We start from the raw sequence: 13,804 nt of genomic DNA on the forward strand, positions 1-13,804 counted from the left end.
GATGTCACCAATAAGCCACTGACATTTGAAACTATGTATTACCCTATATAAAGTCATTTGGGTTTATTTCAGGTGGTTACGAGGAATGATTGTTATCCTCCCCAGCCATATTCAACTCCCACAAGTTACATGATGAGTTTTATTGTAATGGCTTAGAGTATTGCTATTGAGTCTCATTAATCCCTTGAGAAATATATAAACCTCATACAAAATAACAAATGCATTGTAATATAAGAACTTAAAAATATAAACCTTACCTTTGTCGATGGAAAAGGAATTTCGCAACAAAACATATTGCCATGCCTAGAATCCAACCTAGCAAGCCCAAAGTCCTACAAAATATACCAATCTAATAAAGACTTCAAAGGGAACTTTGGGATGTGCAAGCTCAATGAAGTTAAAAGCACTAATTTTGAACTAGCTACCAATTTCGCCAACCTCAAAAACCAAAACCAGTGAAATATGGAAACAAAAAAAAACAATTAACCAAAAAATACATTATATATATATATATAAAATCAACCAAAAAATACATAAAACATTCAAATTTTGATATATGTGTGTGCACGTACGCAAATCTAAACTATTATACACGAGTATGCAAAATGTTCCAATTAATATAACAAAAAAGGGTTAAGAATTAGGTTCAAGGTTTTACACTCCTTTTTTTCCATTTTGGCAAGCCCATGCAGCCCCTTCCAAACTGTAAAGAATCAGCTGGTTCGTATTGGAAAGACCAATTCCATATGGAACCAGCCATTTCCAATTTGATGGGTTGATTCCACTTGAAAACCTCTCAGAACCAATCTGACTGACTGATTTACCTGGTTCTAGTCCAATTCTAATAACATTAGCATTGACTAAAACATAACTTCTCCTTTACAAATAAATTGATCCTAAAAAAAAGTTCATATTCATACATGGTTAGATACAAGACTTGAAAATAAAAAATAAAAAAAAATCATAAAACTCAGATTAAATAAAGAAATAAATAATCGTAAAACTCATTAAATTAGTAAGTCAAGCTATCATTTTATATTAACCAGCTTAGATCCATCTTAATCCTGGATATATCGAGCACCAGAGGGATTAAGAAATTACACCCAAAAGGATTTGATTCCTCATAAAGCTCAAACCAAATTAGGGAGCTAACTTTTATTTATACTAACCAACATAGCTGCATCTTAAATCCCAATCAATCAAGTGGCAAAAAAGATCAAAAGGTTTGCACCCCAAGGAATTTCATGTCTCTCGATATTTGACAAGTCCATAATTAAAATGGGTCTAGGCTGATATTTATATATGTATAGTTTCTTCATAAATTTTATATTAATACATCCTTCTGTATTTATTTTATTATTTTTTATTTTATTAAAGTAATATTTATAACCTACATATGCCATGTTAGTGCTACAAACAAACACGACACATCACTCCTCTAATGCACTGTGAAAAATCACCTCTCAGCACAATTACAAAGTCACTAAGAACATTCCACAATCAGCTGACAAAAATATCTCATCCTGAACCATTTACATATACTCGTTAGGAGGACCTCATCAAGTAATATGCCAAAGTAATCCTGCAAATTTTAACTTTCATCGTGTCTATTTAAATTCCTCAAACATAATTCACAAGATAAGGAACACCTTGCATAACAGGACTACATGATCAATCTGCCACATTACAGTCATCCGACTTACTCGTCAAGATGTTTTGGGATACGCAACAATGCTGAACACCCTAATCCTTCTTTCATAATCAATTTCTGCTTTTATCATAACATACTAGCATATAGAGTTTCTTCTTAATCTGACCTGTTTTTATGTTTTTGTAGGAAAGAAAATATATCATATAAAAATTCAATAAATAAATTTGATACTAGAAATCGCTGCCTTTCAATAGGCCAATGATAATTGCAAATAATTTCCAGTAGGCTTGAACTTTGATACCATTGCCTTTGAATTTGATAAACACAATGAATATGGGGCCTCTAGACAGAATTACCTTCAAATAAGAAGTTACACTCAAATCAATTTATCGCAATATTTTTATCCATTTAAGCCATACAACTCGATCAAATTGTTGTTTTTTTTAATGCCATTAAAATTATATCCATGGGTTAATCCATGAACCCGAAGCGTGTGCAGTATTAATACCTTGTGCACTCTACTAATCTGCAAAAGAGCAGACATTACAAATGAAAACATCTCATAAATACAGAAGCCTTCCTCCACACATACCAAGCTTTCAAGTAGCCTGAGATTCTTGAGCAAAATTTCATTGCATCAGTCTAACTGATCTCCAAGAAAACAGCCTTTTTACACCATCATAAGCTGTAGATTGGGTCTGGCACACAACTGATGATGTTTTCATAGATAGCCTTGAAAGACGGACGGGCAAACAGAACATCATCCGAAAGTTCCATGGCCAAGATTTGTGAAAATCATGATCGACAAGATGGAAGAGTTATACCACCACAACACAAAGCAATTATGATATACAGGAGCACAACAATCAAGCAAGTCAATGAAGCCCTGTAAAAAGAATAAAAATAGAGCAATCAATTTAGGAAAAAGATGTTAAATTTATCCCCAAGATAAGAATATTAACTGAGAATTCTATAAACCGCTAATTAGAATGCAACAAGGAACTACACATCTAATATACAGAATGGAAGGATGAACAAAATAGTACTTACAAAAGCTTTGCATTCTTCATCCAAAGTGCTTGCCGTAGTCGCCTGGACTGCTTCTTGAAATGAAACGAGTTGTCCTGAATAGTTGATGTTTTATCAACCAGAAGTTCAATTCTATCCCCTCTTTCTAGGATTTTTTCTATGTTTTCAACCATAACTGTGCGTACCTGGATTTACAAGGGGAAAATAATCATACGTCCTTAATTCACACAGGTTAGAGAAGAAGAAAAATCACATGTCCTTACCCAGTTTTCCAGTTAGGATCAATTTTATTTTCCAGATTACCAAATCAGCACATTACATGAATCTAACTAAAACGTGCCTTAACTAATGCTGTGTCTCCTAATTCATTTTTTTTTCTTATTATTATGATCCACTGGCCTACAAAGAACGGCATTTTATGTGAGAAATGTGCTCACTGCAAGGTAATATCAGAAAATAGTGACAATTGAAAAGACATTCAGAACCAAAGCACGTATTAAAAGGGAAACTGGGAAAAAGGCATTATTTAATATTTACGAAGGGTGGGAAAAGAAAAAGACTCCCCTTAACATATGCACTATCCACTCTAATTCTACATGACTATGAGGTTGACCATATCCACTCTAATTCTACATGACTATGAGGTTGACCATATCCAGATAGTTACCAGCATAGTGAAGGATATGCCATAGGAATATACTTAGTGCTGAGAATGCCATGATGGGGCCTAAATCGCTTACTCTATGATCTCTGTCAATCAGCAAACAGAATGAACATGGCATGATGAATTACTACGATCTTCCACATGCCTCTATGAGCAAATTAGTATTTCATTGAATTTTGGCATTGTTACCCACCAAAATGGGTAATCTTCAGCCATTCACGAAGAGGCACCCAAGGCAGTATAAACACAGGGGCCTCCCACAAATTGTAATCATCTTCTATCTGTTTTTTAATAATAAATATGAATTTACTGAATATCTGAGTTTGTCTGTGCCATCTGGTATCAAAGCCAAGTTCTTTTCGCTGTGCGTATCATTTCCGTTGTCGTCACCCACTCTCTGCCCTTGTGACTGATAACCATCGTGCTGCCATCAAAATCCTTGTCCGCCTTTGTCATCATGCTACCGCCTTGTCTGTCGCCCTCGTGCTCCGCCGCATCGTGATCCCGTTCTAACTCCGCTATCGTGATCCCGTCGGGTCCCGCTTCGTGCCTGAGACTTCGTTGCCACCGTCACCTGTTCCTTGTTATCTCCACATTGTCGTCTGACTCCCAACATCCCCGTTGACCATCTCTGCGGCATAAATCGTGACTGATTAGGTGTTTCGATAAGTCACGTCCTTTTAAAATCGATTCCTGGCAGCATATATTTATTTGAAATTCGTCGGTGGCTTATGTATATTAGTGACTTATATAGTTGATATATGTTGATTACATTGGTTTGACTATATAGTTGCCATATAAAAAACAATTAAATTATTAAATTAATTTAATTTCAAAAAAAAAAATAGTTCAAATTAAGGAAGAAAGTTTACGCTAGCAGACAAATATACACCCCCACAAACCCATTCAATGTCGTCGATGACAATGACCGATTTCAGCAAAAAATTGATTGATCTTGAGAATAGGATTACTAGCCACTCCGATGATTTTAACCAAAAATTAGTCGATCTCGAGAGTAAGGTTACTGGACATTCCGACGACATCAAGAAGCTTCAGGATATGACAAATCGGATAGAACAACAGCTCGGGCAGAACCATATCAAATCCGAAATGAATCATAATCAGACAATGACAATGTTGACCGTTATGTGTGACAGGATGAAGATTACACCCGAACAACTATTCCAGGATGATGGAGGTAATCAATAGATTCATAAGATTCAACAAATTCAGTAGATTCTCATGAAAAAACCAAGTCTCCAAAAAAATCATCCATGCACCATCAAGATAATAGTAACGCAACTTTTCAAAATAAGCAGCTCTAGAATTCATTCACCAATCAATACCCTCTTTTTGCTCCACCGTTAACGACGTATCAATGAAGAGAAAAAATCGAGCTACCCAAGTTCGACGGTAACGAAAAATGCAGCGTTGCGTGGCTGAATAAAGCAGAAGAATATTTCGAGATTTACGATATTAACAATGATGACAAAAATATTAGGCACACTTCCATGAAAATGGAAGGCGAAGCATATAATTGGTATATGTGGTGGAAGAAATCGACACTCGTTGTCAGTTGGAGAAAATTTAAGGATGCGTTCTTTAAACATTCCAAGGTGTCAAGGAAGAAGATTCTTTTCAACACTTATCAGATTGCGACAAAAAGGAGATGTGGATGAATAGATTCAAGAATGGGAGACCTTAGCAACACGAGTACCTGGGTTATTAGAATCTCGTCTAATTCAATCATACATCTCCGAACTTAAAACTCATCTACAAGTAGAACTTCAGCTTTATGACATTACATCAATAGAAGTAGCAAGACAAAAAGCAAAAGCTTTTGAAAAGATATTGTGGTCAAAACCAAAAAAAAGTATATTCGAGACAAAGAATTCCCCAGTCTGTGAATACGAATAATACAAGATATGTTCCACCATATCTTCGTGAAGGCGAAAAATCTAACATGGAAATGCAAAGGATGAAAAAAGGCAAGTGTAAACGCTGTGGCAAAAAGTGGGACCCTAAACAAAGGTGTGCTAAAGGAAAAGAGACAAGGAAGCTATATAACTGTGAAGCAACTAATGATTCAAACAGTAATGAATCAGACATAGAAGGAATAGAAGATGCCCCAGAATTCTCTCCAGAATTAGATGACGAAAGCATTCCACAAGTGTCATTATCGGCTATGACAGGTATATCACAACCCCAGACTTTAAAATTAAAAGGACATATAAAGAAGAACAACATAGTGGTTCTCATTGACTTCGGTAGCACCCACAATTTTTTAGACTCAACCATGGCAAAGAGACTCAACATTTTCACATTTCCCATGCCCAACATGAAGGTGATGGTAGCCGACGGTAAGAAGATTGAAAAGGTAGGGAAATGCCATAAGGTCAAATTGTAGATTCAAGACTTTAATTTAGAATCTCTGTTCTACACTGTACCATTAGGAGGAGTAGATGTGGTCTTAGGTATCCAATGGTTACAAACCCTAGGGACTTACTCTGCAAACCATCAAGAATAGTTTATAAGCTTTAATTGGAAGGGCAGAGGTACAAGTTATACAGATTCCAAGCACTAGAAAATCAAATCGTGTCATTGTTGAAATTTGGTACCGGAGGACAGGTGGTTCCCTTAAGCTTTGATCTTTGGCCTAGGGAAAAGTGTCCAAAAGAATTTAATTTTTCTCCTAAAGTGACTTTATAATTTTATAAAGTTAAATCTAATTTAAAAGTGACTTTAAATGATAAAGTTACTAAGTCTAATTTTAAAGTGACTTTTATAAAGTCAATGAAAAATTAGAAAGGAAAAGTGACTTTGGAAATAAATGACTAAGTGGGTCTTTATTAAAGTGAGGTGAATTAAAAAATAAAAAGTGAGATTTAAATGAGCATTTAATCTCAGCCATTGATCTAAATCTATTTCAGCCATTGGATTTAGAGATCACCCAAAAGTCATTTGGGTCACCCAAAAGTCATTTGGAGTTATATTAAGGGAGGAAAATGAGGAAAATATCACATTCGATTCAATTCTTTCATGAGCAGATTGGGAGAAGGAGAGCAAGAGAGATTTCTGAGCAGGGAGGAGAAAGAGACAGCAGCTTGGCACACATTCCAAGGCAGCAGTTGAGCAGATTTGTACAGCTGATTCAGCATACAGTGAAAGGCAAATTTTGGCAGGATTTTCGAGGAGAGGTTTGCACAAAAATCGAGGAGCAGTTTGCTGGTTTTTCTGCACGCAAAACGAGGGCCATACAGCAGCATTTAATGCTGAAAGTGGGCACGAAAATCGAGGAGACCGTACAGCATTTATTGCTGTCCTGTTTGCTGTAATTTCCAGTTTGCTGTGAAGCATGGGAAAAGAGATAAGTTGTAAATTTGCTTGCTGATTTTTTGCTGAAAAATTTCTCACTATAAAAGGCAATTTTCAGAAATAAAGAAGAGCTCTCAAACTGGTTTTCCCCAAGAGTTGTAGGGGGTTTTTCCAGGGTCGCACTGACCAAAAATCTCAGTGTTTAAATGTGTTTTAATGGCTGTTTATTACTGCTGATTTTTATTTCTACAATTTCCAGCATTCTGTAAAATTTCCAGAATTTGTGTTTTCAGCAAATTTATTTTTTTCAGCTTGTTAAATGTATGGTTATGGGAAAGACCATTTAACTATATGGGAGAAATAAGGAGAAACTGAAAACCGGGGTGGAAAACAAAAATTTCTACATGGTATCGGAGCTTGAATGCTGAAGGGCAGTTTGGGACAGCAAAAGGAAAAATTACAGTTGCTGATTTTTCACTCAGAAAATTCCAGCAAGCTGATTTTTTCATAAACAGCAGTTTTATCTTTACTACAGCAGTGCTATTTTTCAGTTTTAGGACAGCAGGATGTCATTGGGATTGAGGGTGGAGGATAGGCTGGATGGGCATATAAATTACAGCGTTTGGAAGGAGAGAATGCAGAGTATCTTTGAGGAGGCAGAAGTCTGGGATATCATGGTGCATACCACACAGAACCCTGTTGTTGTGCCTACTGATGCTACTCAGTTGACAACTTATAATAAAAAGAACAACAAGGTAAGAGGCTGATTCTAGACGGAATCAAAGACCATTGCATTCCTCATGTGAGAGGAAAGAGCAATGCCCATGAGATGTGGACAGCATTGTCCAATCTCTACCAGAGTACCAATGAGAACCGGAAGATGGTCCTAAAGGAGAAGCTGAAGAACATTAAGATGGGTAATGATAGTGCAGCTGGATATCTCACAAAGATTACTAATATGAGAGATGAGTTGGCAGCGATTGGAGAGGCCATTCCACCCACTGAGTTGGTGCGGATTGCAGTGAATGGCCTCCCCCGTTCATGGTTGAACTTTGCTGATGGGGTTTGTGCACGTGAGACCCTTCCCACATGGGAGAGGTTTTGGGATGATTGCATTCAGACAGAGATCAGGAAAGGTCAGCTTGGGGCAGCCAAGCCAGTTGAGTAGGATGAGGATGTAGCACTGGTGGCAGGAGGCAAGAAAGGCAAAGGGAAGAAGCAGGCTTCCACAAGCAGTGGTGGGGGCAAAGGTAAAGGTAAACAGGGGAACACACAGAAGGACTATTCCAAGGTGAAGTGTTGGAATTGTCAAAAGATGGGACACTATGCAGTTGTGTGTCCGGAGAAGAAGAAGAAAAAGGGGAAGAACCAGGACGTGGCAACTTCAGCAGAGATTGAGGACTTTGCTGGTCGTTTTGACCGAGAGTTTGCGTTCACTACGTGTGAGTCCTCTAGTGCAGGATCACCTGCCACACAGGTTCAGAGGGAGCATGCTTTTCCCTCGATTAGCGGAGCATCTTCAGGTATCTGGTATGTGGACAGTGGGGCTTCACGTCATATGACAGGAGTCCGTGAGTACTTCTCAGAGCTTTCAGAGAGTGGCACTGATATTGAGGTAGTACTCGGCGATGACAGAGTTGTTAGAGCAGTCGGGGTGGGGACAGTGACATTTCAGAGGGAGTCCAAACCTCCCTTGAAGGTGTCAGAGGTTCTTTATGTGCCAGGGATGAGGAAGAACCTCATATCCGTCTCAGCTTTGGAGGACAGAGGATATGAGGTACTGTTCAGGAGAGGACAGGTGTTGATGTATCCCAGGGGCACTCCAACTGATTCAGCTAGAGTGATAGGTGTACGCCATGCAAAGGTGTACAAGTTTGCATTCCAGCCCCTTTTGGCATTGAGCAGTAGTACCGATAGCAGAGCTAGCAGTTCTGCGCTGTGTGAGTTTTGGCACCGCAGGATGGGACATATGTATCATGGAGCCTTGAGGACATTGCGGGAGATCACTACAGGTGTGCCAGATTTCAGTACTGATCACTTTGATACTTGCAGAGGTTGTGCGATGGGCAAATTTGCCAAATTCCCTTTTCCCAGCAGTGACAGCAGAGCGACGGGGATACTTGATTTGATTCATTCCGATGTGAGCGGTCGGATGTCTCATGTTTCCTTGAGTGGATATGAGTACTATGTTTTATTCATTGATGATCACTCCAGGAGGACCTGGATTTATTTTTTGAAGACCAAGAGTGACGTCTTCAAGCGGTTTCAGGAGTTCAGAGCTCTTGTGGAGACTCAGACAGGTCGAAAGATCAAGTCCTTGAGGTCGGACAATGGAGGAGAGTACACCCTTGGAGAGTTTGTTGACTATTGTGCGGAGGCAGGCATTAGGAGGGAGTTCACTGTTCCTTACAACCCCCAGCAGAACGGGGTTGCGGAGAGGAAGAACAGATCCATCATAGGGGCTGCCAAAGCCATGTTACATGATCAGGGGTTGCCATTGTTCTTGTGGGCAGAGGCCTGCAACACAGTTGTTTACTTGCAGAACAGGAGTCCGCATCGTGCTTTGGGGCACATGACTCCGGAGGAGGCTTTCTCTGGGAAGAAGCCTGATATTTGTCATCTTCATATCTTTGGATGCATTACATACTCCTATATACCCAAGGAGAAGAGGACCAAACTAGAGCCCACCGCAGAGAAGGGTATCTTTGTGGGCTACAGTGAGACCTCAAAGGCCTTTCGGATTTACATTCCTGCACAGAGGAGAGTTGTTGTCAGACGGGATGTGAAGTTCGAGGAGGACAGGGCCTTTAGGAGGTCACGGGAGTTAGAGTATCTGGATCAGCCAGACCCTCAACAGCAGTTGAGTCAGTCGCAGGGATCCAGTGGGCAGGGATCAGGAGGATCCGGAGGTACATCTATGAGGATGTCAGGTCCGTCAGTGAGCAGTGGCTCGCCGAGCCAGAGGGGTGGTGCTCTGGGCATCATGCAGAGCAGTTCACAGAGCAGTTCACTAGGGAGTCCATTGATGGACAGTTCACACGGTACCTCAGCTTCTACAGGTTCAGGTGCAGGCAGGAGGACAGCAGACAGACAGTCAGGAGTTCAGGCTACTGATGGTGATGAGGAGGAGGAGTTTCATTCTCCTATGGGAGAAGCATGCTCAGGGAAGAGAAAGCCCAAGTGGCTTCAGGACACCTTGAGAGATGCCACATCTGTTGCTGAGCCGAAGAGGCCGGTCAGAGAGAGTAGACCACCTGAGAGGTTTTGTAGCTATATGGCGATGGTTACCAGCATCCTTGACTCTGAGCCTTCTAGCTATGAGGAGGCAGCTAGCCAACAGGTCTGGAGAGAGGCCATGCAGGAGGAGTATTCTTCTATCATGAAGAATGATGTTTGGGAGGTGGTGCCGAGGCCTGAGGGCAAATCCGTGGTTACTTCCAGATGGCTTTACAAGGTAAAGCATGCTGCAGATGGCAGCGTTGAGAAATTCAAAGCGAGGTTTGTGGCTAGAGGGTTCTCCCAGGTAGAGGGAGTTGATTATGAGGAGACCTTCGCTCCCGTGGCTCGATATACTTCGATCCGCTCCATTATATCGATAGCAGCAGAGATGGGTTGGAAGATCCACCAGATGGATGTGAAGACCGCATTTCTCAATGGCTTCATACAGGAGGAGGTGTACATTGAGCAGCCACAGGGCTTTGAGGTGCATGGGAAGGAGTCCCATGTGTGCAGACTGAAGAAGGCTCTTTATGGCCTGAAGCAAGCTCCCAGAGCTTGGTACTCCAGGATAGATACATATTTGCAGGGGATGGGTTTCACAAAGAGTGAGGCAGATCCGAACCTTTACTTTATTGTGATTGGTGAGGAGCCTCTCATTCTGGTGCTGTATGTGGATGACTTGATCATTACAGGTGCAGAGAGACTCATAGAGCACTGCAAGAGAGATCTTGCGACGGAGTTTGAGATGAAGGACATCGGCTTGATGCATTACTTTTTGGGTTTGGAGGTGTGGCAGGAGGAGGGGCATTTCTTCCTGGGGCAGGGGAAGTATATTGTGGACATCCTTAGCAGATTCCACATGGAGGATTGTAGACCCATGTCGACACCAATGATGACCAACTGGAAGAAGCTTCATGCTTCGGATTCCGAGTTGGTGGATCCCACATTGTACAGGCAGCTGATTGGTTCCTTGATGTATTTGGTCAACACTAGACCAGATATCTGTTTTGCAGTCAACATGATGAGTCAGTTTATGTGTGAGCCTAGGAAGGTTCACTGGGTGGCTGCAAAACACATTTTGCGATACTTGCAGGGGACAATGGATTATGGTCTGGACTACAGGCAGGGAGATGGAGTGAGATTGGCAGGATACACTGATTCTGATTGGGCAGGTTGTGCTTCTGATAGGAAGAGCACTTCAGGGTGTTGTTTTGGGTTGGGTTCAGCAGTAGTGTCATGGTTCAGCCGGAAGCAGCAGTCAATAGCACTGAGTTCAGCGGAAGCAGAGTATATGGCAGCCAGTCTAGCGAGTTGTGAGGCTATCTGGCTTCGCAAGATGTTGTTTGGCTTATTTGGTCAGCCGTTGAGACCTTCAGTGATTTACTGTGATAATCAGAGTTGCATTAAACTCACGGAGAATCCAGTATTTCATGACAGGTCAAAGCATATCGGGATCAGATATCATTTCATCAAAGACTATGTTCAAAAGGGAGTTGTGAAGCTTGAGTATATTTCCACTGATGAGCAGGTTGCAGATATCCTTACCAAAGCCTTACCACGGGGCAAGCATGTCTACTTCAGAGACAAGATGGGTGTGGTGAGGAACACCTTCCTCGGTAAGAGGGAGTGTTGAAATTTGGTACCGGAGGACAGGTGGTTCCCTTAGGCTTTGATCTTTGGCCTAGGGAAAAGTGTCCAAAAGAATTTAATTTTTCTCCTAAAGTGACTTTATAATTTTATAAAGTTAAATCTAATTTAAAAGTGACTTTAAATGATAAAGTTACTAAGTCTAATTTTAAAGTGACTTTTATAAAGTCAATGAAAAATTAAAAAGGAAAAGTGACTTTGGAAATAAATGACTAAGTGGGTCTTTATTAAAGTGGGGTAAATTAAAAAATAAAAAGTGAAATTTAAATGAGCATTTAATCTCAGCCATTGATCTAAATCTATTTCAGCCATTGGATTTAGAGATCACCCAAAAGTCACTTGGGTCACCCAAAAGTCATTTGGAGTTATATTAAGGGAGGAAAAGGAGAAAAGATCACATTCGATTCAATTCTTTCATGAGCAGATTGGGAGAAGGAGAGCAAGAGAGCAAGAGAGATTTCTGAGCAGGGAGGAGAAGGAGACAGCAGCTTGGCACACATTCTAAGGCAGCAGTTGAGCAGATTTGTACAGCTGATTCAGCATACAGTGAAAGGCAGATTTTGGCACGATTTTCGAGGAGAGGTTTGCACAAAAATCGAAGAGCAGTTTGCTGGTTTTTCTGCACGCAAAACGAGGGCCATACAGCAGCATTTAATGTTGAAAATGGGCACGAAAATCGAGGAGACCGTACAGCATTTATTGCTGTCCTATTTGCTGTAATTCCCAGTTTGCTGTGAAGCATGGGAAAAGAGATAAGTTGTAAATTTGCTTGCTGATTTTTTGCTGAAAAATTTCTCACTGTAAAAGGCAATTTTCAGAAATAAAGAAGAGCTCTCAAACTGGTTTTCCCCAAGAGTTGTAGGGGGTTTTTCCAGGGTCACATTGACCAAAAATCTCAGTGTTTAAATGTGTTTTAATGGCTGTTTATTACTGCTGATTTTTATTTCTGCAATTTCCAGCATTCTGTAAAATTTTCAGGATTTGTGTTTTCAGCAAATTTATTTTTTTCAGCTTGTTAAATGTATGGTTATGGGAAAGGGCATTTAACTATATGGGAGAAATAAGGAGAAACTGAAAACTGGGTGGGAAAACAGAAATTTCTACAGTCATCATCCCAAATGATGAAAATGATTCGAAAAGGAGGACCAGCTTATGTAGTACAATGTCACCAACTAGAAATGTTATCTGCAAAAGTGATCAGCGAAGAGTCACCAGAAGTACAAGAGCTAATTCAGAAGCATGAAAAAGTATTCCAAGACCTGCCCATGGAAATGCCGCATAACAGGGAAATAGAGCATACAATAGAAGTCAAAGCAGGATGAGACCCCGTCAACCTCAAACCATATCGATATCCACATCACCAAAAGACTGAAATTGAGAGATTAATCCAAGACCTTTTAAAATGTGGGATCATCTCGAAAAGTAAGAGTCTGTATGCTGCTCCAGTGGTATTGGTAAGGAAGAAGGATGGATCATTCAGGCTATGCATTGATTATAGAGGATTAAACAAAATAACGATTAAAAACAAATTCCCAATTCCCTTTATCGACGAAATGTTGGATGAACTACATGGCACAAAATACTTCTCAAAATTGGACTTAAGGTCAAGCTATTACCAAATCAAAATCAGGTTGGAAGACATACCAAAAACTGTGTTCCGAACACATGAAGGTCACTACGAATTTAAAGTAATGCCCTTTGGGTTAACCAATGCACCAGCAACATTCCAAGCCACTATGAATGAGTTATTCCATCCATATCTTAGGAAGTTTGTATTAGTATTCTTTGATGATATTTTAATTTACAGTAAAACTTGGAAGGAGCACCTACAACATCTGGATAAAGTTCTTACACTACTAAAAGACCATTAGTTCTACGCCAAGAAATCCAAATGCACCTTTGGGAAGGAAGAAGTAGAATATCTCAGACACATAATATCCCATGAAGGAGTAAAAGTGGACCCTAATAAAATCAAGGCTATAAAGAAATGGACCAAACCAGTTAATATATCCAAGCTAAGAGGGTTCTTAGGATTGACTGGATATTACGGAAGATTTATTAAAAACTATGCACATATAACTGCACCTCTAACAAACCTTTTAAAGAAGAATTCATTTCAATGGAATGTGGAAGCAAGAAAGTGTTTTGAAGAATTGAAGGAAGTTATGTCTAACGCCCCAGTATTGGCAACTCCAGATTTCTCTAAACCATTTATCATTGAGTGTGATGCTTCTGAGTTCGGTATAGGTGCAGTGTTAATGCAAGAGGGGCATCCAATA

The 13,804-nt window shown here is 40.0% G+C and overlaps 1 protein-coding gene across 1 annotated transcript in view; it reads right to left on the minus strand.

Annotated features, from left to right (window-relative positions):
- Nucleotides 1-1,985: 1,985 nt before the first annotated feature.
- Nucleotides 1,986-13,804, minus strand: part of VAMP714 (vesicle-associated membrane protein 714) — a 198,181-nt gene continuing 186,362 nt past the window's right edge. Inside the window, exons 3-4 of the mRNA XM_089384108.1 lie at nt 2,702-2,865; nt 1,986-2,537 (exon numbers count right to left, since the gene is read on the minus strand). Coding sequence (XP_089240234.1) covers nt 2,447-2,537; nt 2,702-2,865 — 255 coding nt within the window. The 3' untranslated portion in view covers nt 1,986-2,446. The remainder of the gene's footprint in view (nt 2,538-2,701; nt 2,866-13,804) is intronic.

This window comes from Pinus tabuliformis, chromosome Q (genome assembly GCF_031772625.1).
Source record: "Pinus tabuliformis cultivar Carrire ecotype Pingquan chromosome Q, CPIR1, whole genome shotgun sequence".
NCBI lineage: Eukaryota > Viridiplantae > Streptophyta > Pinopsida > Pinales > Pinaceae > Pinus > Pinus tabuliformis.